Source organism: Micrasema longulum, unplaced genomic scaffold (genome assembly GCF_059751315.1).
Source record: "Micrasema longulum isolate JH-2025_06_02 unplaced genomic scaffold, ASM5975131v1 h1tg000911l, whole genome shotgun sequence".
In the NCBI taxonomy this organism is placed as follows: domain Eukaryota; kingdom Metazoa; phylum Arthropoda; class Insecta; order Trichoptera; family Brachycentridae; genus Micrasema; species Micrasema longulum.
In genome coordinates this window covers 6,855-32,694 of record NW_028278102.1, presented here as the reverse complement: position 1 = coordinate 32,694, position 25,840 = coordinate 6,855, and the positions used below count along the sequence as shown (strand labels likewise).

Below are 25,840 nucleotides of genomic sequence, written 5' to 3'. Positions count from 1 at the left end.
TTCCCTTGTCCGCGTCTGGTGCGTATCGCTTCGTTGGTCAAATCCGTTTTTATCGCAATTTTTTTTGTCGGGGAGGGGTAGGTGTTTGCGGAAGGAATGCTAGTTCGAGAAATTAAATATTTAATCCATTTTGATATTATAAATAAATCAATAATAAAAGTGGCTTTTTGGAAAAAAAATATTAAGATTTTTTTAAAGCTTACCATGAGGAATGTTCCTCTGAAGTTTTGCGATCTGGCCCTGAAAAACCGTGTATATGCCAAACTTGGTATCTTCCAATTCAGCCCTTGTTTACAAACATTTAGAAAAAAATCATAATATTCTCAGTTAAGTTAAGCTTTTATTCAAAATATGCACTAGAAACCTTGAAATATCTATTAAATAAATGTTTGATTCATACATTGCGATGACGAAATCGTAAGTCAATAGTGTAATAATTTAGGAAAAGCATTGTTTTTTTTAATCGCTCATTACAGTAAGAATTCAGAATGTAGGTATGCAGAGGAATTTTTTTTACCCCTTCATAATTAGATGATGGCAAGTAAAAATGATGAAAAATATTTTAATTTAAACTTAACGTTCTCGTGCGATTTACGTGCGGTTTCAGCGAAATGTAGATCTTTGCCACGAAAATCTTTAATAAGTTAGGATCGTAAATGTTTTGTATTCATTACCAGGGCTACATTCGACGAGAATGCACATAATAAAAAGTTTGGAAGAATTTTTTAGTGTGTAAAAAATGTTTGTTTTTGAATGTTACAAACAACATTAGTTTTTTATGGATCGCAATTAGATTATTTCCTTATAATTTCAACCCATTTATTTATTTTTACTGGATTTTTGATAATACTAAATTCATATTAACTGACATTCAAAATATTTTTAAAAAACGCATTCCTGAATGGAGTGCACCCATGTTGGTGAAAAGAGCAGAGTTTGATATTTGCAAAAAAAAATGTATATTCAAAAATTAATTATATAAAGTTTTGGAATTAAATCATAAACAAGTAGCTAGGTACCTACTTAATAGTGAAAAGTAACACCACATTTTTTACATTTATCCGAACGGTTTTTACTGAAGAATTTTTAGTAAAGTTTTGTAAGTGTACTTAAAAATTTTTAGTTTCAAGAGGAATCGCGGTCCGCCTTTTCCTAATACAACCGTATCCCCGTATTTTCTCTCTAGATTATGGCATGGGGCAGTAATTTTTTACACACTATAGATATTTAGCATCGGCGTGTCTCTTTTGTTTCATTTTTACAAAAATAGTTTATTATGGGAACTAGAACCATTCAAACCCGCAAAAGAGCACATTTCTATCTGCTGTCTTCGGGCGTTCGGTGTACAAATATAATTATTTTTGAAAAACGCAAAACGATACGATACGCAAATCGATACAGAAAACTTGATACTGATACTATTAAGATAATCTAGATAAAAAACGGTTCAGTTTTGCGGTGCGGAAAACGGGACAGCGAAACTTTGATTTTGTCTATTCAAACAAAAGGTTTGATATGCAGCTGTCTATTCAAACAAAAGGTTTGATCTGCAGCTGTCTTTTTTGCATAGTGTCGGGGAAGCATCTGAAAGACAGTGACAGGAAAACAATATTGAAATACCTATTTATCAAAATTATCTGTGCTCATAATTTATGTAAACCGAAACACTAAAATTATCATGTATCGGCACATATCTAATTTGGAGTGAATTCAATAATTGATATCAAACTTTCGATTGTGTTCATTTAATATATGTACGATGATGTCCTCAAATCTAGCAATAGCAAAGTATTGCCGGGCTCAGCTCGTCTATTTTAAAAGACAATTTATGTTTTTTTGGTAGTTTTGATCTAAAAACCGATAAAAACAAATAATTTGTTACAAGACCAGAACTACTGTAACAAGTCAATTTACTGTTTTATTTTGTTTAATGATCTTTTTTTTTTAAGTGAATTCATTTTTGTCATTGTATTTAATTTTATAAGTAGTTTTGTTTATGTCGACAAATGGGTGCCGAAGCAAAGAGTACGAACACAAAGAGAACGCATGCATACTCTTAATAAAGTATATTTGAAATAAATTGAAAAAGGAATAACAGAAGAAGGAGGAAAGAGCCGAAAAATTAGAAGATAGCAGGGAAGAAACCAAAAACTGATGGGAAGTCCTCCGATGCTCTCTTTGCAAAGAAGTATACTTTGAGCCACCGGAAGTAGGTTGGGTTAAATTTATCACGTGAAGCGAGCTGGCGCTGGTTTTGGGGCATTTAATAATGATTTGTGCACTAAAAATGAACCTTGTATTATAGGATAGAGTACGCAAAGAAATCGTGTTTTTTTAATCTTAATTTCTTTTGTATTTTTAATATCGTTCACTTATTAACGATACATTATTTTGTTTCCGGAAACGTTGCATGTTCATATAATTATAATGAGGAAGCTCAGTGGTTTTAAAAAAAATATTTGTCAATAGATTATTAAACTAAGTCAAAATTTTTTTTTTTCAATTTTTATGTATCGTAATTTTTAAGTTTTGCATTTCTGAAATAACTCCGCGTGTAACGACAGAGGCTCATTTCCGCTTATTCTCATTCAGTTCTTCCCATTGGTCCAGAAGCGACAAGCAGACCGAAAATCTTCCATAGCTCTCAGATCATAGGTTGAAGTCATTCAAAGTCGTGCGTTTTTATCAAAATATTTTTTATTATTTTTTCCGAACATTTTCAAGAAACTTTGCGTTACAATTTAATGCTCTAATTTTTACCCTGCGTGAGAAAACATTTTTTGTATCCAATTTCCCGTAGGGCTGAAGTTCCTCATTGTTAGTAGGTTTCTTCATTACAAAATTTATTGAAATAAAAAGTTTATTAAGTGCGCACTCTTTGCTTGCTTTACCCTAAATACCTCTCGTGTGTCGTGTCGACGTGCCTCGATAGGTGTATATGAGATTTTCAAATAAATTTAAAAAATAAATCTTTTTTTGGCTCTTCTGTAAAGTTGCTACATGTCGCCTAGTAAATTTTGCCTTTCCACCGTCGGTATATTATATCGCACCCGTCAAGGGTGCCATAAGTTTAAAAAAAACTGTCTTTGACATAAGCCCTGTGGATGCCTAGACTTCTGTATTCCCTTCTGTAAAATGTTCTTCATGTCTGTTGTAATATGTTAATATATTTACAGCTCCCTTGAGTCCCTAGGGGGTTGAATCTAGTCCTTCTCTACAAATATTTTGACAAACTCAAAACATTGTTCTTGAATCCTCCTGGTCCAAGAAGAAGTATAAAACTTTAAAAATATTTTCAGGCGTTGTCTAGTGTGTAGGTGAAATAATTCAAGCAGATGAGTCTCACCCGCAACAATAAATGTTTCAGCTTTTTAATTTCAAAAACGTCAACAGATGACAGAGTAGAAGGAATGTAGATGTTCAGATATGAATGGTGAATGTTACACAGCGTGTAAAGTGGTCATTTAAATCAGCCAATGACATAACATAAGCCCTGTGGATGCCTAGACTTCTGTAAAATGTTCTTAATTTCTGTCGTAATATGTTGAATAAATATAAGGTTCTCGTTTATATGAGATTTGGTAAATTCAACTTTTTTATAAAAGTTTCCATGCGTCACGTATGAATTTTCTGGGTTTCCAAATGGCATTATTCACCCACAGATGAGAGAAGACAGCAGAGTTAAGGATCGAGTTGTTAGCGGGCCATTTAAGTGTACTACGCATTTGTGAGTGTTCCTGCGGTACGCCGGCAACGGTAACGGAGTGGCCGTTAATTAAATCGTTGTTTTTCCTCCTCGAACCAGTCACGCGCGCACCTTTGATTGTAATTGTTATCTGTAGTCTGTGTGTTTCTCGGGAATTTGGTATCGCGGGGAGGAGGAGGAGGGCTTCTCCGGTCGCCATGACGACCGGCCCGGACGCTGCGCATGCGCCCTGGCGACAGACCCTCGCTAAAGCCTTAGCCACTTCAATTTTCAGAAAATAAACTTACCGATAAACACTCGATAATTATTTTATACATAAACGGCATAAATTGCCTTTAACATATTTTGAACATAAATATGAAAAAAATACGTATATAAATACATAACAAAATATTATAAAATTGCATAACTATAACAATAGTATCAAGTAGGTAAATACACATAAGCAACCACAAATATTAACAAAATAAATACATATATATGAAAAAACAAAAAAGGATAATCATTTTTAAATATAAAGAAAAGTTTAAGAATAATATTGCGAGAGAAAAAAAGAAATCAGACTCGTTTTATAACTATCAAGTCAAGAACCAAATATATCAGCCTTGTCCTCATACTGATTGCCATATCTGTGGAGCCTAGGGATAGGCGAGTGCATGTGATAGTTGGTCCTAGAACTTGCAGAACAAAAAGGAGATCTGTGGCGGGTATGTCGACCAGGTACACCGAAACACACCAACTCCAGCTATTGTAGATATTTCAGCTTAGCTTTTTATTATTCATACCCGACATCGCAAGGCGGTCATTGTTTGCCATAGTCGATAGTACCTAACATGCGTGAGAAATCTAAATTTGGGGGAATTAGCTTAAAAATATTCTCGTACCTACTTCCAATGCGGGATGCGGGATCCGGGAAGTACGGCCGCGTCGTAATTTGTAACTTAAACTGTATTCCTCCACTGTCATTCAGGAAATTCAAATAATGTGATTGTACTGAACAGTAAAAAACTCTCCTCAGACAGGTCATTGCATATGGTGCCGAAAGCTGGGTTATGAGTTATGACCGAATAGATGAAATCATGGTATAAGTTTTTGAAAGAAAAATATTTAGGAAGATATTTGGTGCTGTCAACCAAAATGGGGTGTGAAAGAGACGGTTTAACCATGAATTAGAAGCACTGTATTTTGGGCCCAATATGGGAATAAAAATTGATATACTCGTATTATGGTGCGTAGGTGGGTCAAGAAATTAAAAAAAAAAAAAAATGTGCATTTTTATTCATTACTAGCGTAACCGACAGACGTCCTGCCCGAACGTTGGCTTACCTGCTATTAGCTGGTTGAACAAACGTTTTTTCGTAAATAAGGACGCACGTTATTTTTTTTTTTTTATTTAGTTTATTTATTTTAGAGATATTTATATATTCGTATAGTTTTTAGATTTATCTCCTCTTGTGATTAGCTAAGAGTCCTCGTGCTCAAATAAAAATTGTGCAAAAAGCAATGCTCTAGCGCTATGGCGCTATAATCAATGGAGAAAATACGCAAATACGTGTTAATGAAGAAAAGTCAGACCGCGTTTTACCCAGAGCATTCTAAAATTATGTCACTCAACTCATGACCAACGCGAATTTGGTGTGGGAGTTTTCCCACAAAATAGCCGCCCGAAAATACTCCGAGAGTAGTCCTTAAGCTTCCGTATTTTGTTATTTTCGCAGTTCAATTTTTTTCAAATATTAAATTTTCACTAAATTGTTTAAACATTGATCGTTAATAATATGCGAAACTGTAAAAAGACGCTAGTCTTTTTCTTTTAACAGCTCAAATCCTTAGAAAACTCTACTACAGAATTCAATGAATCTATTTTTTATAAGATAAATATATTTTATGATACTGAAAATCCGTAATTTTTCTCTAGTGTATACGAGCCTTAGCTAGATTCCCCACCCCCTGAGCGGACCACGCGTCCTCCAAACAGCCACCCCGCTCGACTCAGTCCGCCCTAAGAACATCTGTTAAGTGTTTGGTGAAGTGTCGTGTGAGACGAACAGTGAACAGGGGACAGTGATGCTGTAGCTTCGAGGATCTGAGGACCGCCGTAGACCGCGACACACTGGCCGCGGCCGAGAGTGCTATTGCTCTGGACAACTCTGATAATTCATCCATAGGAATCCAGAGCATAGCCGAATCAGCGGCGAGCATCAGGTACCGAAAACATTTACAAAACTAATAACAACAAAAATACAATTGTGTCTCTTCAAATACTCTCAATCTAGTGTCTACTTAGTCTAAAGACGATTCACGCAGTTGGATACCCAAGTTTTAAAATCTTCTCCAATACATTTTCCAAAGTTGCCAGCGAAACATATGCGTAACCACAAATTTATCATCCTTTCAAATGTCTACATTATTGTGACATACCATTATCTCTAAAATAAAGTATTACTGGTGCAAATAAAAAGGATGAATAGAGGCTGCAAAATTAAGATTGGCCAAGGTTATTGATGTCGCATCGCGTACTCTTTGTGGCCTTGGTCGACACAGGTCAGGGACGAATATCTTTTACGTTCGTAGTAAAATGTTCCATGTCCCGGTAAATTTTGTGAGCTTCAAATGTTTATGATTTAAATCAAAATTACTTACACACCGCGCACCATAAATAGGCGAAGTTATATAAAATACCATTTTCATTTTAAAAACGTTTTTCCGTTTGATTCCGTTGGATTTCAATATGTATGTTTATACTTCCCGACAGTAAGGGAAAATTTTCTTTTTAATTTTTATTCATTTCATTCGTTGATTTATTAAATAATAAATAAAGTTTTGCAGTGTGATACGTTTTTTTAAAAACTAACTGTAATACCATTTTATTTATGTTTTTCATTTTTTCAAATTGGAATATTTTTAAGTGTACCATTTAAATTAATAAAACACATGGAAGTATCTTGGGATATCTTATATTTATTATTTTAAAAATACAATACGTGGATGGTTTTCTGAAAAAATGTGTTTTCCACCTCAACCTCAAACTGAGATTTTTTAAATATGATTAATTATTATAAAATAGTACTTAATAGAACAAAAAAGGTTATAAAAAATTTATATTTATATTTTTTCTTTGTAAAAATTTAACAAAAAAGTGGGATAACACTTTCAAAACTATTACCTTTGTTATAACAATTAATAGCGCAAAATGTTTTAAACAATGTTACTTCCCAAGAAAATAAAATTATAACGTATATCTATAATTGTTATCTTTTTTTTCAATGTAAAATTATCCTATTATGTATATATTTTATTGTAATGGAATTTTTTTGCAAAAAATAAATAAAATTTAACTAAAAGCTTCGTGTTCTAAGCCAGACGTTAAAAATACCTTGGGATTTAATCCCAATATGAATAACCAAATAATGAAAAGTAAGCTGCCGTTTGTAGTAAACAAAACTTGTCGGCAATTTTGGCAAAGAAAGCCGTTTTGCGGGGTTAGTGCATTTTTGAAATATTGTTGTTTTTAGTTCAGTTGCATGGATTTTTGTTAACGCATCGAGGTATCACAGAAAAATTGTAAGTTTAAACTAATCAAACTATTTTTTTAAAGTAAGAATATTACTTTTGGATTATGATTCTGAGACCATTTTTTTCGATTTTGTGGCTTGGGACTTTTTTACATAACATAATCCACACATTCATATTTTGTTTTACTACTTTTCTCTTTGATCACGCTATTTATTCGTCTTGGCATTGATTTATTAAGTTTATTCAGAAATTCTTTTGAAATTTCTTCTAACATCGTTCGTGGAGATTTTTAAAAAATCTTTCTTTTCTATTATGGCCCATAAATATTCGATTATGTTTAAATCTGGATTATTTTTTGGCCGTGAGAGTAAAGTTCCAACGATTCTTTGAACTACAATACCCGAAGAAAAACGATGAAATTGATTTTTAAATACAATAAAGTAAAGTGTCAAAACGCATTGAAAAATACAGCAAACTCATTTAAGGAGCATAATGGCAAGATTCAAAATTATTCTTGTATGCTGGATGGCCAGTATCGCCAGCAGGTCTTTAATTGTCGAAAATGTACGAAAAAAAGGAATAAAAACGAACTACTTTGGATGATGTCACTGGTTATTCCGAAACAAACAATTAAAGAGTGTTAGGAAGCCAATCCACCAATCAGCAGAGCTCACCGAAGAGAACATGTGACGTCACGCGAGGAGCAAGTTCAAAATTATTTGACTTTAAAAAATCATAGCGCTGATAATACGATTCATTTTTTTTTGTTAATTCGCTTAGTTAGATAGTTAGCTAAGATATTTTTTATTTTTTTTAATGCCGTTTTGGCCAATGTTTTTCAATGTTCCCATCTTCGTTAAACTGTTCCCTATGCTAATTATACTGCACCCCAGATCTGGGGTACAGTGTATTAGAAAATCACTTATATTAATATTTATAATCATGTTTTCTAGTGCTTCTTTATTTAATTTTTTTGAAAAATCTCATTATATAATATTTATTGCACTTTCTCGCTTTATCACTACTAGAAAAGTTTTGTATGGATAACGCAATAATCACAGATTTCTTTTCTTTCGAAAATGAAGTTTCGTGAATATTTTTACTAAAAATAAAATAGCACCCCGAGAAAACGACTATTCACTATTAAAACAAGCAAGCAGCCGTAGATATTTAGGGCTTCCCAGGTACCTAAACAGCTATTTATCCTTCTTAGGAGTGCACCCTTGAAATAATTTTCCACGAAAATGGCGCTTTATCATAAAATTAAGAATAGTCCAGAAGGAGCGTAGAATCATATTTGAATACATCGGACTGTGTCCAATAACCCCCCCACCATGCCCTATTTTCGCCGCGCGCATTCGTGATGTCACCGCGTATGTTGCTTGATAGGAAAAAAATTAATCATAACACAAATGTAAGGTAAAAAAGCAATCTGTTAATTTCTCTAAAATTTTATTGTGCACGCGGAAACATTGATTGACACAACATGGTAGATAAGTACAGGGTCATTTAATAAGAGTAATTAAATTAATGAACTTTGAACTTACAATAGAAAAAAAAATATATATGCTTTAAAGATAATGTCGTACAAATGTCCCCCACGGCGTTGTTTAATCTGAGGTCTAATTTTCATTAGTTCTTTCATTAGATGAGCAAAGTAGGGTAAAAAATATTACTATCCTGGCAACATTAACGAAATTTCCATTTTGTTTCTTCGACAATCTGACAGATGGAAAAATAATTAATTTTTTTATGTAATGCATTTGCTATTTAAACATTCGTTTGCTTATTACACATGAAATGTGATAACATCTTGTTTCTTTAAGATCCTAGCAGTATTTCTACACTTTAAAAGGACGCAGCACGGCATAGTTGAATTAAAATCAGGAGTTTCGTACTGAGCGTAAATTACCTACCTTAGAGTATTATACTCTAAGGATACTACTATAGCGATGAAAAGCAACACCGATCTACATACGGTATGTAGATTGGTGTTGAGAAAACAGCATCATACATATAAATTGAAGAGCAATATCACAATAAAACTTTTTTCATGAAAATAAATTTTTTTGTCATTTTTGATAAATTGTTCATAGGTAGGCACTTATGAAGCCATTTCCATATTACTGGTTTCCACTCGTCATCTGCACGCGCACGTTTCTGCGAAAAAGTTAATGTTTTTTTTTTAATCTATGACTTTGGCTAATAAAATTCTATGGGAATTTAAGTTTTGTTTACAAAAGTGACAGATACCAACAGATACTGCCAACTAAGATAATAGACTTCTGAATAAATATTAATTTCTACATAATGTGGTTTTATGTAAGTTGTCGTCGAAGTGTATATTTTATTTTATTCGATATTTTTCCATTTTGATTTTACAATACCAGTGATCACTTATGTTATTATTTTCGAAGTAAGGTTATAATCTTCTTTTTTGTAGAGGTGATGTCCCCACTAAAACTTTGGATTTGGACGTTCAACCGAATGGAATAATTGAATCGGGTACATTCGACACCACTATGACTTTTTACGCCAAGATCATAGTCCATCATCCCTGTGTCATATTGTTCTGTGTTACCACTCTCGCTGCGGTATGCACTGTCATTCCCCTTGTAACCAGAAAACTTCCAGATTTTACTGATCCCACGTTGGTAAGTATTTTTGCAATGCATTGTGCGGCGGCACATAATACAATGTAAATATCATTGTTAAAATTTCATTCATAATTTCAGGGATTTGAAACCAGAGGAACAGTTTTGGCAAACCGTTTAATATCATGGCGGAATTTAATCGAGGAAACCAGACCATCGGGCTCCCTCGCCGTCAACCCGAAAGATATTTTGGATGAAGTTCATTACACAAAATCTAAAAACCGCTCAAACTTCAAACCGAAAGCTAGAAATGGGAAAAGAAAGCCACCCAAAGATGTTCAAGCCAAAATTAAAAAAATTAAACACATAAAGAATCCTTCTAAGGCAAATAAAATATTATATACGGAATCCCCACTAAATTATTCGAGATTAGATGGAAATTATACTGATGAGCATGAACATTGGGGCTATGGGAAGAATTTGACTTACCTGTCTCAAGAAAATGTTGGGGAAAGAATTGAGTACACTCGCAACCAATGGGCATCCTTGAAAAACCTCGAATTGCCTCCATCATATACAGAACATCATCATCTCTCTAGTGATGGATTTTTTTGTGGTGTCCCAAGTAAGTCAGTTTAATATCTATTGTGTTTTTATACAAGCCAATGAAAACGATGCTTTAGATTTTTGAGAACACATAAATTTTAGCACATTATCTTATTATTTTATGAATAATAGCAGCATTAACTGTCTTTGAATAATAGACACCTGAGACTAACACACAGCCATTATGTATTTAAACTCTAGTCTGACCTCTTTACTTGAGTATGACTTTAAAACATAGGCGTAAGTTTGTGGTGTACGCATTTGCATAACTATGTATAAAAATTACTCATGTGTGTCCTGCATTAAAAACTTTATAACGTTAATACTCTGTCAAAAAAGAATAGGAAATAGTAAAAATAAGAACTGCAACAGGTTTTATGCTGGCAACACGTAATTGTATATGACATGTTTTGTGATCGATTATAATTATGTCAAGATGTTCTTTTTCATCACTGATGCTTTATAAATGTTACCGCAAGTAGAATGACACTAGAACAGCAGCCGTTCTTAAATTAATTTCCAATCAACCTATATTCTGAACCAAAGGCTTCTTTCTGTTTTATCGGCTAACACAATTTAATTTCAAAAAATTTAAAACTTGTTTCAAGAATAGTGATTAGTTTGCATTTCATTATTTGATATTGTATATAATTGTATCTAATCTTAATTTTTCTGTACAATTTCAGTGGCTGATTACGCTCACCTTGTATTTAAGAGCACAGACGGTTCATCTCTCATGACCGTGGAGAATCTGCTCAGCATGTGTGTCCTGCAGAAGAAGTTGGTGGAAGCGGGAGACAGTGTGTATCCCAACTTGTGTCAACAATCACGCCCCCCTGATCTAGAGTGTTGCCCCCCATGGAGTCTACCAAATTACATAGCCCTATTATCCAACAGCTCTTCTTGTATGGATATTACGGTAAGGTTTTATTTATTTTTAATAATTTGATTACATATAAATGTTAATTGAAGTTATTTAATCAAATCATTTTAATCCCATGTATGAAAAACGCTAAGCAATTTTATTTACATTTACTAAACCTTAAAATTCTCTTAATTACAAAAATATATTTTGTATGAAAACTTTGAGCCTTATGTCTGCCCTGTGGGATTAAACGGGTTTAATACAATATTATTTATTGAATCGGCATTAACTTTGTGGAATTTTCTGCAAATGTTATGTTAAGTTTATAATAACTCCTGTAGATGGAAGGTACTGAGTCTTCCGAAACCAGTAGTGCTTAAAAATAAACTCAAGTGGTCTAAAAACAAAGTTTTTTACTTATTATATGGTTTAACCCAAAATAAGAAGTTAATATGTTTTCTTTGATTTATTTTATTTTATACAACAACAACAACAACAAACCATCACGCCGTTTCCCCGTAGGGGTAGGCAGAGAGGATAGAACGCCATAACACTCTATCTTGGCATACAGACCTCGCTTCCTCTACATTCATACATCTTCTTATGCACGCACGCCGATTATTCCTACTTTTGACATGTCCATCTTCAAGTATTTGATGGACTTGATCGTGCCATGTCTTTCTCGGTCTTCCTCGTTTTCTGCATCCATCAACATTTGCATCGTAGATCCTTTTAGTCGTTCTTTCGCTGTCCATTCGCTCTACATGTCCAAACCAATGCAGCACCCCTTTCTTGATTCTGTCGATAATGCATGTCTCAGCCTTACACACTTCACGGATCTCGACATTTGTGCACCTATCATACATCGTTTTACCACACATTCGCCTGAGGGATCGCATTTCGACAGCATTCAACCTACTTTCATCATTATTTTTCCAATTCCATACTTCGCTCCCATACATTAGAGTTGGAACTAGAACTCCGTTGTGAACTGCTAGTTTAGCCTCCTGCGATAAACATTTGTTTGCCAAAGTAGATTTTAGTGCACCGTTCACCCTGTTCCCGGCACTCACCCTCCTTTCAATATCTTTATCGGCCTTTCCGTCCCTAGTAAACATACTTCCCAGGTACACAAATTCTTCTACCTGATTCAGAATATCTCCGTTCACGCTGATCTCACATTTAGTTATATTTTCATCATTTATTTTATTTATAAATCAAATAACACTAAGTATTTTACAAGTATAATACGTTGAATTACATTCCCAGGAGTTAAAACTACTCCATTCGGGACATAAATCATATTAAAATTAAGAAAATAACACATATTGAGAACAACAAAGAAACAGAGCAAGTTTAGCACCTTTATAACTAAATATAGCACAACAATATATACGCCTAAAACCTTTTCTTACACAAGCAGAATAAATATATTTAAAAAAAACGCTTTTAAGAATAAAAAAAAAGTAGTGAATCTACTAAGGGAGATAAGGTCATTAACATCACATGCCATGCAGATGATGCTGCCATAGTGATGATAAGAACATATCCATCTCAGTTAGTAAAAATCTAGATGCCTAAGAAATGTCGTATAGTACAATGAACACATGATTATTGGAAACATAATTCGGATATACAAAACGTGTGTCAGACCAAATCATGGTGTATACAACAGAGGCGAGGATAGATATAGAGAAAATAAAAAATACGAAAAACCAAGTAGAAAAACTAAATAGAAAAACTAAATAGAAATACCAAATAACTGCTCAGAACGTCAGAGATGAAAGTACTAAAGGCAATCGCAGGGAAACCCAAAAGAGGCATAATCTAGAGTCATTTAAGTTATTTATTGACAATTCTTGATGGAATTCCATTGTAATGATATAATAATTTCTATGTAAATATAAGTTATTACATCATTAATATGTTATTACATCATTAATATGCATTAAATCATTACTGTGGGATTAAAGTAGGTAAAAAGTAATAAAAAGTTGTTATGATTTCCACAAATGTTTTTATTTTAATATTACAGTTTGATCATCATGTTGATACCGGAGTGGATAGTGATAGTATCAAAACAAATGTATAAAAATGTTATTGTATGTATATTAATAAAATATACTTAGTTTTAAATGTATATTATGAGAAACTATAAGTACAATATAAGATTAAGTATAATGAAGCTGGTTTAGTGCCTTTTAAATTGATGATATAATATTAATTATTGAATTTTTATGTATTTGTGATTTTATCATGTTTTTTATTACCCCATGATATAACTTAGATATCTGAGCAGTAAAAATATATTTATTTTAGAGCGAGAGTTATTTCTGAAAGCTTTGTTATATTTCCAGGAGGAGGACATATCAAGTGTGATAAGTTTACTTTCGCACTGCGCTGTTTACTTTCATTCCCTTAAGTTGGCAACAGACTGTGAAACCGAGTATTGCACCGCCCCAGCGCATTGTTACAAGTATAATGCAGTATTTAACATTCTTTCTTATATGGTAGATGCTGATTTTCTGCCTCCAAATGTAAGTTAACTAATAACCACTTTATGAAAGTATTTTTTTTGCGAATAAAATTTGATACATGTATAATCCAGTTTGGTATCCGGCAAGGTTGATGCGAAATGTTTTTCTTTCAAAATATCAGCACTTGAAATGGAAGACAGATTATCTTGACTTTACATAACAAATGATTGAGATATGCTCAGTGTAATTAAAGAGACACATAATAGATGGTATTTCAATGAGAAAGTTCAGTGTTTTTTTATTATTTGTTAATAGAATATCAGACTAAGCCAAAATTTAAAAAAATAAAAAAATATTCATATTATCAGCAGTATAATTTTTTGAAGTTTTCTAATTTTTAAATTATTACGCCCGTGACGTCACAAGTTCTCCTCGGTGGGTTCTGCTAATTGGTAAATTGACTTCCCGGAAACTAGAAATCTATCACAACACTCTATCATTGCGTGATTCGGAAGAACTTGTGACATAGTTCAAAGAGTAGTGCATGTTTATAAATTTTTCATACATTTTCAAAATACTTCGTCGAACAATTAAACGCTCCAATTTTTACCACGTGTAAGAAAGCATTTTTCATATCCAATTACCGTAGCACTGAACTTCCTCATTTATTGTAGCTATTGTAAACTTTAAAGTATTTTTTACATGGTGAGTTTTAAATATGTCATAACTTGATAAGATAGGAAAGTATGCATGTTTTAACCCTTAGGCCCATTTCATACATATTGCTACAATCCTTTATTTAGTACCTACACTGACACTGTGAGCTCATGAGTTACATATAAATAAATATGAACCAAGGGAATATGTCTTTCTCTCATGAATGTTTGAATGTGTATCATGATTTGCTATCTCTTTTTTAAAAATGTTAATGCAATGAAATTTTTGCTATATCTAAGATGTAGCTAGTGAAGGAATAATGCGTCTAATTACTTTATGTCATTGGATATGCTACATTTAGATGAGCAATATACGGCTTTGGGCGCTGATAAGAGAATGATAGTGATGTATTTCAATAAAAAAAACTTCCTGCATTTCAACTAAGTAATAAAAAAATCAATGTAATACAGATCTGAAACTGCATTGTTTTATTTGTTTTGAGATCAATTCTTTTATTGTTGTTCATAGAAGAATATGTTTTTTAAATGCTGTAAATTAATATTTACAAATAAAATGTACAAAAAAGTCTAATTTAAAAATCAATTATAATTTTTCAGAATAACTCCAAAGTCCATGTTCACTCGTCGATGATTTTCCTACCAATAGCTTGCAGTGCTTCTGTAATGCCATATTATCATAAAATTGAAGATGTCCAATTCAAACACAATAATGTTTCACTTGTTGCTATGGATCTTGGTAAGCGCCATTTTTATTATTTTTCATTACACAATTTTAAACCCTCCTACGATGGGTTTTGAGGGTTTGGTTTTCTTCTCATTGGTAACATTACCTCTGGTTTCATATCTTTGGCATTGTTTGTTATATTTTGTACTTATTCGGTTTAAAACCTTATTTATTATTATTTAAAAACATATAATACTAATATTCTCAAGGTGTTAAAGGAACAACTCATTTAGGGACAAGCATATAACAATATTTATTTAGAGACGTATCTACATTTTTACTTTTAATAAATATGTACAAAAACTAAATTAAAACATATCTATTTACAGGGGTTTTCAGGGCCATACTGCAAAACTTCAGAGAAATATTTTTAATGGTTTACTTTAAAAAATTTTTTTTTTGGTAAATTGCGTATTTAATGATAGAAAAAAATTAGATTAAAAATGTATTTGAAACGATATGCACCGGACCCGGACTAGGGAAGCGGCAGGGCAGGGAAGAGGTAGGGGTTTGTGGAAGGGATGCTGTCCGAGACATTGAAGATTTTCTCCATTTTCTCTAAAGAAATGAAAAAGATTTTGAAAAATAATTATTAGGATTTTTTAAAGAGTTTACTGTGAGAAATTTTCCTCTGAAGCTTTGCGGTGCCCTTAAACACCGTGTATAAAAATAACTTAATCATATTTTTTAAAATTCAAAGCTTAAAAACTGTTCAAAAGTATAATATACTACATAAACTTTCTTTGGATCGACTGAAGTAATATTAAGAGCTTTCTAAGCTCAGAAGTGAAATTATTTTAATTCTCAAAAGAAGGCAGAGTTACCACTATTTTATTTTTTGAATAGTTTTGTAGCAATTATCGTAGGTAATGCACTTTTTTCAAAACTGGTTATCTTTCATAATGACCAAGCAGTAAAATGTTTTATTATTTGTTATCAAACCGAGAGTTTGTACACTTGTTCTTTTAAAGCTAATAATTGGCACCTCACTTGATTAATTTGTAAACAACCCCCGATACTCTTTCACACTTTTATCTAATTTTTAGAAAGTAAATTGACAGAACTATTATTTTGCTTTACGTCGTGACTACAATAAATTTTTATGAATAAAAATTATAACATTACAGTTATGTGTGTGAAATAGAACTATGACCCCGGACAAGTGTTTTCTACTTAATGGCTACTCTCAGGTAAATGCCTTTAAAAAGGAAACATAGTGTAGTGGTTAGCGCATTTACTTACTATGATTAATGTCCTGGGTTAGATTCTTGAGAATGTTGACTTGAAATATTTTTTTTGAAAGATGGTTTTACTCTGAAATATCCCTGGATTGGCATCTGAAGATCCCATTGTCTAGAATTTGAATATTTTTTATTTCCCAATGTTTGGTTGCAGGTGTAAAGAATGCTGTGTTCGATAAATGGCTAGTACACGACACTTGGCTTGTTGGCGTGGGAGGTGTGTTTGTGATCAGCTGCATGTGGCTCTACTCTGGCTCCCTCTTTCTGACTCTGTCCACATGCCTTGCGGTCATCTATTCCATCGGCATCTCTTACTTTTTCTACACCATTGTATTCAACCTAAAATTCTTTCCGTTTATGAATTTGCTGACTGCTGTGGTTGCTGTTGGTTTGTGATTCTTATTTAAAAAAATTTAAATATTCATATTTTAAATCGAGTATTGGTTTTGTTTTGTTTCTTTTTTATTTTTATTTCTTAAACCGGTAAGTATGTGTATCTATTATGTGTAATTCTTAGTTAATGTTGACCAATGAAAGAAGGACTAAGGCTTAGTTATTTTCATTAATTTAACTTATTGATATGATTTTTTGAAAATTCTCTAAAGACAGTCATAATCTGCACCATCTGTAAAGTGTGAATTCATTTAAATATAAATTGTATCTACATTATTGTGTGAATATTGTAGGTACGAAATAAACAAGACAGCACATCACCTGATACCTATTTTGTAGAAGTAATATTGATAAATTAGCAATAATAATATTTTGAATACAGTTCAATAAATATTTAATACCATAGTTAGCATTTCTTTTTTAAATTGCACCACAACTGGCCAGGAGCTCCAATAATAGTCGTGAATTACAGCAACAGAACACCCAGGCTTGAGAAAAATTATATTTATTTTATGTGTTATTACCGGGAATCGAACTCGGAACCCTCCGAGCATGAGCCAAGCATTTTAACCACTTCATCAGGAAGGCCGTCAAATAAATTTGATATATTTCATCGGTATAGTAAATGCATTATCCTTTTTTGTCAGAAAAAAATCCCATATTGGTCAAACTAGACTGATGTCTAAATGTCTAATACTAAGTTGACCTTTTTATTTGTCAAAATTTTCTAAATTTTTCTGCATTGCGAAAATAATTTTCGTATGTAAATGTAATTTTTACATTTGATTTTTTCTTTTAAATATTATGTTATGCTAATTATATTTTTGATAATTTGATTGCCTTTCTTCAATATCTTCGCATGAAAGTAAAAAACAGAATATCATTGATTATTTTATTTATTTATGCTTTATCAGTTAGTTAATAACATCTTAGGAACTAATATAAACTTTTAATAACATAACAATTTTTTATCTAAATTTCTCAAGAATATATTTTAAAAATAATTTTAACAACAACACGAAAACACATTTTTAAAGCATATTTACGTACTAAAGACATGCTAACAGAGTAATCTCTTCGCGCGCAATTCTGTTCAGAATACAAGCCTTGGATAACTATGGAATAAACAGCATTTTAAACCAGGCAAGAATAACAATAGACTTTATTTTGAAGTTTTGACAAACATTTTTTTGATACAATAACCTCTATTGATTCTCCTTTGGATTCGCAAACCTCTCTGACTATCCTCGTACAGTTAATATAATAATTACACAAATTAAATATCTTTTTATCTAATCTACATTTCTTTATTTTAGGTATTGGCGCTGATGATATGTTTATATTTGTCAAAGTTTGGCAAAGTCACAAGGATGCTTCTGTGGATGGTTTGACTAGCTTGGGAGTAGATCCTGGGAGACTTGTAGAACTCATGAGTGATACTCTCCAACACGCCACACTTACAATGTTTGTTACAAGTCTCACAACGGCCGCCGCATTCTACGCTTCTATCATCAGTAACATTACTGCTGTCAATTGCTTCGGGTAATCTAAACTAAAAACTATGAGTTTTTCTACTAACATTTCTTGGTGGAACTGAATTTTTAATTATAATAATAAAAATATGTGTATATGTAGTTTTATTCCACTTTTATTTATAAATTTTTACCAGTGACCGGGTTTCGTCGTGACCGACATCGTCAGACTGGTCACTGGTAAAAATTTATTAATAAAAGTGGAATAAAACTATATGCGTATTTTTATTATTATAATTAAAAACTATGAAGTGTGGATATTTTAATTATTCTATACAAAAAGAGTAGCATATTTATTGATTTAAAACTTTAAGTACAAAAATATATGTACTTTGGCTGGCTAATTGCTAAAAGAAATATCTTCCAGCCAACCAAAAAACAGACTGGCCCAAAATAATTTATTTAGGTAACTTAAATTTAGCATAAGAAAAATTTCATCATTACATAATTTTTTACAATTAATAATGATAACTCTTTCCTTTATTTACAATAGTTTGTATACTTCATACTTTGGTTCATATACTTTATACTTAAGTTTTAAAAAATATGCTTTTTTCAAAACAATTTAAATACAGTTTGCATGTCTATCATTTTTTGTTTAAAGAAATATTAATGCTCTTACTATTTAATAAATCAGTAAAATGATTATTTTCTAATGATTTGTGTCCTCTGTAAGGACTATAAGTGCTTGGCTATAGTGGCGAAGTGTTTGCGGCGCGACGCGGGCGCATTGAACCCAAACATATGGTAAACAAGCCTAGTTAGTTAGCACGCAAGCGTGGTAAAACGCCGCGTATCGCGCCTGTGCCATGCCGCAAACGTTTTGCCACTAAGGCCAAGGACTATTTCTTATAATGTTTCTAAACTAATTTGATATTGGTTTGTTTTTTCAGTATTTTTACTGGAACTGTTGTGATTGTAAATTTTTTACTGATGATTACGTGGTTACCCGCAAGTGTTGCTGTTATGGAAACATTCTGCAACACATTTAAGGTATGATATTTTTAAAAGCGGTGATTGGTTTTAAATAGAATTTTTAACGTTTCATTATTTATTTCTAAATTTGTACATACCCCCAAATAATCCGTTTTGTATGAATTTTTTCAGAATAAAAGTTGGGAATTAAAAGTACGGCCAATCCGCCAAGCAATAGAAGAAGCTTGGAGTATGATGAATAGATTTTTAGTTGTAACTGTTATCAAGTTACGGTGGCTTTGGCTATTTCTTTTTGGTAAGAATACCAATATTTTAATGAAATAATCCATTTTTTTTAAATGCTGTAAGCATATAGGCACTATTGACTTAATTTTTTTATGCACAAAATAATTAAGGGGATAAATTTTATAAAAAATGTGAGATTACCAATAAGGACTCTCAAAATTCATTGTATAAGGGATTAAAAGTTATAATGAGTTACCTGTAGTAAAAAAAGAAATGGAAATCCTTGAAATATTTCAAATTAATTTTTAAAAATATGTTCATGAGAAATATTGATATAAAATTGTAATGTTATAAAAAGTTTACATTAGTTCTTAAGATGTTATGAACTATTATTCTTAGAGGTTGGGGTCAGTGTTATATAAGCTCCTGACGTCACTGGGTCCTGTAAAGATCCATTGTGAGAGATCTCCGTGAATATTTCTCGCCCTCCAAGCCCAGGTCTATAGAGCCTGGCTATTGTGTGAAAGGCGAGAGTTCTCATTTCGCTAAATCTCCCCTTCCAAACCCAAATCCGTAAAGTATCAGACTATTAGGAAGGGGGCGAGCTCCTTAACATCCTCAGCTTTAACCAGTGGTCTCCCAAGGATGAGGCTACTTTTATGATGTAAAACATCACATTCAATGTATATAGGTGTTTCCTCATCTGCACTGTAGAACCTACATCTAGAAGTTTCAGAAAGGTTCATTAACTGAATAAAGCATAAATAAAAAAATATTAAGAAAGAAGTGTTGAGATTGTTTAGGCACATACATAGAGTGGAAGGATAACAAAAAGACAGCTATAATATGATTTTATGAGCTGAAAAAATTATCAGTATGAATGTAGATGGATGCAGAAGTTGAGAATGACATCAAGTCTAAAAAATTAATAAGAAAAGACATTTCAAAAGTTGGAGTAATGGGCGCATATTAGATGTATGAATGTAGAAGAAACATAGTATTTATTCATTTAATTATTTCAATTTACATTTATTACACATTCACTAACTTAGTATGGCTTTTTAGGCTGTGCCCGTGAGAAGCCATAATAATTTGTATGCATGTATTAGTTGTTAACATAAGTAACTTATGTTACAATACATTTGACATGTTACAACTGTTGTGTTCCAAATTAAAAAAATAGCACCAAAAGTAAAACGGTAAAGGTTGTCTTTCAAAAGAAAATTTTCTGCTCTACAAGATATTGTGTTTGCTTTTATATTACATATATTATTTTTGCTAAGTAGATTGAGTTTTTCTACTGCCATTTCTTGGTGGAACTTCATTTTATATAATAATAAAAATACGTAAATAGTTTTATTCCACTTTTATTTATACTGAAATGAATTTAATTTACACTCTTTTATTCCCATAATTATATATAATCATGATTTACAACCCCTGCTTGCACTTGCATATAACATAGAAATTTGTTTAGTCTCCCACCAGCCTGACAATGTTGATCACGACGAAACCCGGTTGCCGGTAAAAATTATAAATGAAAGTGGAATAAAGCTATGTACGTATTTTTATTATTATAATTATAATTAATGCTAAGTAGATCAAAGTGAGCATTTTGGACATCTCCTTTTGTTTGTGTTCAATCGAGGGAATAAAGCTGCTCGCGATATTTGTACAGTGTACGGTGAAGATACTATGAATGCTTGAATAGCTCATCGATGGTTTCTGCGTTTCGTAATTTCAGACGACCAGTGGACTTCGATGAGGACCACTTAAACCATATTATTCATAAAGATCCCCTTTATTCATCAATTGGCTGAGCAGATGAATTGCAGTCTCATGACTGTAAACCGCCATTTTCAATTGTCCTACTGTCTTTGAAATGCTAAAACTATCAACGAGCTTATTTTTCATTTAAAGCATCGTCTCAGTACATTGCGGAAATATCGCGAGCAGCTTAATTCCCTAGATTGAACGCGAACAAAAGGGGTGTCCAAAATGCTCATTTTTGTCTACTTGACATTACATTTTGAAGGCTTGTAATCAAATAAAATAATATATGTAACGTAAAAGCAAACACAGTATATTGCAGAGCAGAAAGTTTTCTTTCAAATGACGCATAGCACCTTTACCGTTTTACTTTTCGCGTTCATCTTTGAAATTAGAAAAAAATAGACTTAACTTATGTTAACAGCCAATATATAGTGTGGAATGATATGCTATCCTCTCTTTGTGTTTACTCCTACAGAGATATAGCATCTTGGTTGTACAAATACATTTTATGTACTTCTATTTAAAAACAATTATATTTCTTTTAGGTTCCCTGTCTATTTTAAGTGCAGTTGTAGTAATTTATTATCCAGGGCTTAAACTGCCGGATACAAGAAGTTTTCAGTTATTCCAGTCTTCACAAATACTGGAACAATATGATTTGGTTTACAGGGATAATTATTGGTTTGAAAGATCAAACAGGGTAAGTTAATCACTTTTTAAAAATTGATAGTGGACAATTTATATTAGTTCTGCTCTAAAAATTAACTAAACATTAGTTATTCTACAGAAGTAAGACATCTGCTAGTAAATACGTATTTATGTTATTTTTAATTGATATGTAAAAGTCCTTTTGAAAAACAAAAATGAAGCATATTAATATGCAGATAACTTCAGTAGATTAGACAAATACTGCTACTGACATAGATGGAGCCACTAGTTTAGTTTGTATACCTATTTTTTGGCTTATTGCACCATAATTCTTGAGGGAATAAATCACACGGTATTTAATATTTTGTTTTAGGATTGGGAAGGTGGGAGTAAAATGCCCTTACGGTGGGTATGGGGAGTAGTCCCCGTAGATACAGGAAACATGATGGATCCAGCTTCACACGGATCATTAGTTTTAGATTCTTCTTTTAATATATCCGATCCGGAATCTCAAAAGTGGTTGGTGGATTTTTGTATGCATTTAAAGGCCCAACCATTCTACCAACCCATTCTCGGTCCACTGTTGCCAAACTGTTTCATAGAAAATTTTATGAATTGGATGAGCAGAAGGTAAATCTTTCTTTTATTTAACCACTTTCAAACCAAAGAAAACTAAATAAACTAAATTTGTAAATAATATATATGTATTCGGTTTGATATTTTAATACATTAAAAAAAACACTCATTATTCTTTCTCTTCTCACATCAGATGTTTGGACAAAATTGACAAGATTGATCGAAGTCCCTGTTGTGAAGACTCTCCATTTCCATACTCCAGTGCGGTGTTCGATAAGTGTATCGTTAGAGCAATATCCGCCCTCTACCGGACACCTCGCGAATACTTCATGCCAGGTGTTGCCGGGCCTAAGTTCTCCAAAGTGCTTGGAGAAGACGAGTTGCCACGGGTCGCAGCACTTGTTGTGGAGTTTGAAAGTGATTATTCCTTTTCAATGTCATACGAAGCGATGGAAGAATTTTACATTCACATAGAAAATTGGACTCGACATGAACTATCCGAAGCTCCTCCTGGAATGCGTAATGCTTGGTTTGTATCGGAACTAGAGTTTTACGACCTTCAGCGTACTCTGTCGAGGGGCACTCTGATGGCTATTGGCGTTTCCATGGCTATTGCACTCGGAGTGTTACTGTTAGTTACCTTGAATGTATTGATCAGCTTTTATGCAATTGTTACTATCACATTTTCTATCTGCGTAACCGTGGGCAGTCTGGTGTGTCTAGGCTGGCGACTTAACATCCTCGAGAGTCTGGCTGTGTCTACCGCTATAGGGCTGGCTGTGGATTTCAGCTTGCACGTGGGGCTGGCGTACAGGCGAGCTGAGGGGGCGCGTGAAGCTCGTGCGGCGCGAGCCCTGGCGGCCGCGGCGCCCCCGACGGCTATGGCTGCCCTCACAACAGGAGTGGCGGGCGCTCTCATGCTGCCTGCGCGCGTGTTGCCATACACGCAGATTGGCCTTTTCCTGATTGTGGTAATGACGGTCAGCTGGAGTTACGCAACATTCTTCCTTGGTTCCCTGCTCCGCGTGGCAGGGCCTGAGCGGCGATTTGGCCAATTTTCATACCCGCGATGGACACCGCGCGCCGGCGCTGGGGCCGGTGCCCCGGCGGGTAGCGCGGGAGGGGCCGCGGCTCCCCTGTGTCCCCCGCGTCCTCCCGAGGGCCATGAGCTGCAGCAGCTGGCCCGAGCAGCGCGAAGGCCAGCCACCCATGACCAGAGCCCCTCCGCTACGAGCGCTATTACCATAATTCTGGCTGACGAAACAGACTGTCACAAATAACTTCCTAACTTTATTTGTACATTTCGTAATTTATGTGTGACACATTCGTTCTTCCGAATATTTGTATAATATTGTTATATCGTTGGGCCAATACCGAAGTTGCAAATCTGTATTTTGCTCTGTTTTGAGATGTCAATTTACAACTTAAACCCACAATATTTCAAAATGTGTTTTTTGTGCAGAATCGTGATTTTGAATTGACCCGACAATATAATTTGATAATGAATTGATTTATCGTTCATACTGTGGCCTTACGTCACTGTAGCTAATTGTGTAATTTGTTTTATCAAATGCGCACGAATATCCAATCACAATATATTTTTCTGAATATTAAATATTGCGAAAACTGTTCTATATCTTCTTTTAATAAATTTATGTAGAGGTTCTTTTAGTTTATTTTTATTTTTTTCTACGTTATTTCTTCTATGTTTAAATGAATATTATAACTTTTTATTATTTAGATTTCAGTTCATAATAAAGCCACTGAATTTGTACAATTAATATAATATTCAATATTTGAAAAAAGTGGTGTAAAAAATACTTAAAATGAAAATCAATTATATTATGGTGCAAAAGATATTTTACTTTGTCAAGTTGTTAAGATTAGCTTTTCTATGCTATAAAAAAATTGTTAGGAGTTATTTTTTAAATTTAAAAATAAATAGTAAATATGAGTACCACATATTAACCTTTTATCATCACGCTACCAAAATAATAATTTGTTTACGCTACCCTAGTTCTTGTATGTTCAATAGACTATTTTGCAAATTTTACAAGAGACATTTTTTTGTTTTTAAAGGAAAATAAAGAAAATCAGTAAGTGGAGATTTTCACTAAAAAAAATGCTGAAAATACTATTTAATAACGGAAAAAATAATAATTCTTTAGCTTTATGGACGCGTAATAAGATAATGAACATATTGGCATTCATAACTCAATTTTGTTAAAAATGGTCTATTGAACATACAAGAACTAGGGCAGCGTTTAGTAATTAAATGGGAGAACAAAAATTCAATTTCATTATTGATTTTTTCTTTTTTGTAGGTACATAATATGAATTCTCAAAGTTTGTATGATTATATCGTCGCCGTTCTGGCAAAAGTCACTAACCCAAAAAAGATTATTTTGATAAAACACAATTTGAAAATTTGGAGACCAAGAAAAAATCAGATTTTTGTGTTTTGGAGGTTTTATGTAAACAACAGAATTCATTCCTGTCTTTTCGATTTCATTGGTAACTTTTTCCTTCCGATACATCAAAACATATCTGGATGGTTTTTGATGGGGCAAGGTGGCTAAATTTTGGCTAATGACTTATGCTTGTTTATAATCTGGACAATGCAACCTATAGGAATGAGTAAATGGAAGGGAATATTAGAAATAATTATTATGATGTTGAGGTTAAAAATGATTTAATATTTAAAGAAATATTTTTTAATAAGTTTTTTTAATGTTTTAATTTATAATAATATAAAGTCACATAGTAAAAAACCTTAGAGTAGTAACCTAATAGAGTCCCCTATACGGAGAAAAATCCTACTATGATTATTGACCACGAACTTACACGAAGCTACAGATTACAGAAATACAACGGGCCGTTTGCCTCTTAAAGAACATAATTTTACGCTTGGAATGGCATATGTAACTCAAAACTGTCATTTTTAGGGTTAGTGACGACTTTTGCCCGAATGGCAACAATACGTAATATTTCATTTAAATCTGCTGGGTTTTAAATTTTTTATAGTTTTAAACATACTTAATTTATTTGTTTGTTTAAAAGCAATGAGGAAGTTCAGTGGTTTTAAAAAAAAAAAAATTGTTAGTAGACTATCAAAGCCAAACATTTGTTATTTTTATGTATCGGATTATTGCGTCACAAGCTCAAGTCGGTGAGTTTTCCTGAAATTTAAAAGTAGAACCCTGGAAACCAGAAATCTCTCACAACACATTACAATGTTATAATTTATTAGTTATTGTAAACATGTGAACCTGTGACATTTCAAATTAGTTACATTTTTTTCATTAATTTTTGGGAAACTTCGCCGTACAATGAAATGCTCTTATTTTGACT

At 32.9% G+C, this 25,840-nt stretch overlaps 1 protein-coding gene across 3 annotated transcripts; it reads left to right on the top strand.

Annotated features, from left to right (window-relative positions):
• Positions 1–5,806: 5,806 nt before the first annotated feature.
• On the top strand, positions 5,807–24,277 carry disp (RND transporter family member dispatched). 3 transcript variants are annotated; one of them, XM_088231753.1, is made up of 13 exons: positions 5,807–5,911; positions 9,666–9,876; positions 9,958–10,441; positions 11,109–11,341; positions 13,645–13,824; positions 15,039–15,177; positions 16,561–16,794; positions 18,116–18,341; positions 19,225–19,324; positions 19,439–19,562; positions 21,811–21,965; positions 22,287–22,543; positions 22,683–24,277. In XM_088231753.1, exons 2-13 carry the CDS (start codon positions 9,745–9,747, stop codon positions 23,767–23,769), a joined length of 3,351 nt encoding a protein of 1,116 aa, XP_088087879.1. In that variant the 5' UTR covers positions 5,807–5,911; positions 9,666–9,744; the 3' UTR covers positions 23,770–24,277. The 3 variants fall into 3 exon arrangements, with proteins under 3 accessions (XP_088087879.1, XP_088087880.1, XP_088087878.1); XM_088231754.1 differs by lacking the exon at positions 5,807–5,911 and adding an exon at positions 8,950–9,544 and having other exon boundaries at positions 23,280–24,277; XM_088231752.1 differs by lacking the exon at positions 5,807–5,911 and adding an exon at positions 8,950–9,544.
• Positions 24,278–25,840: the final 1,563 nt, after the last annotated feature.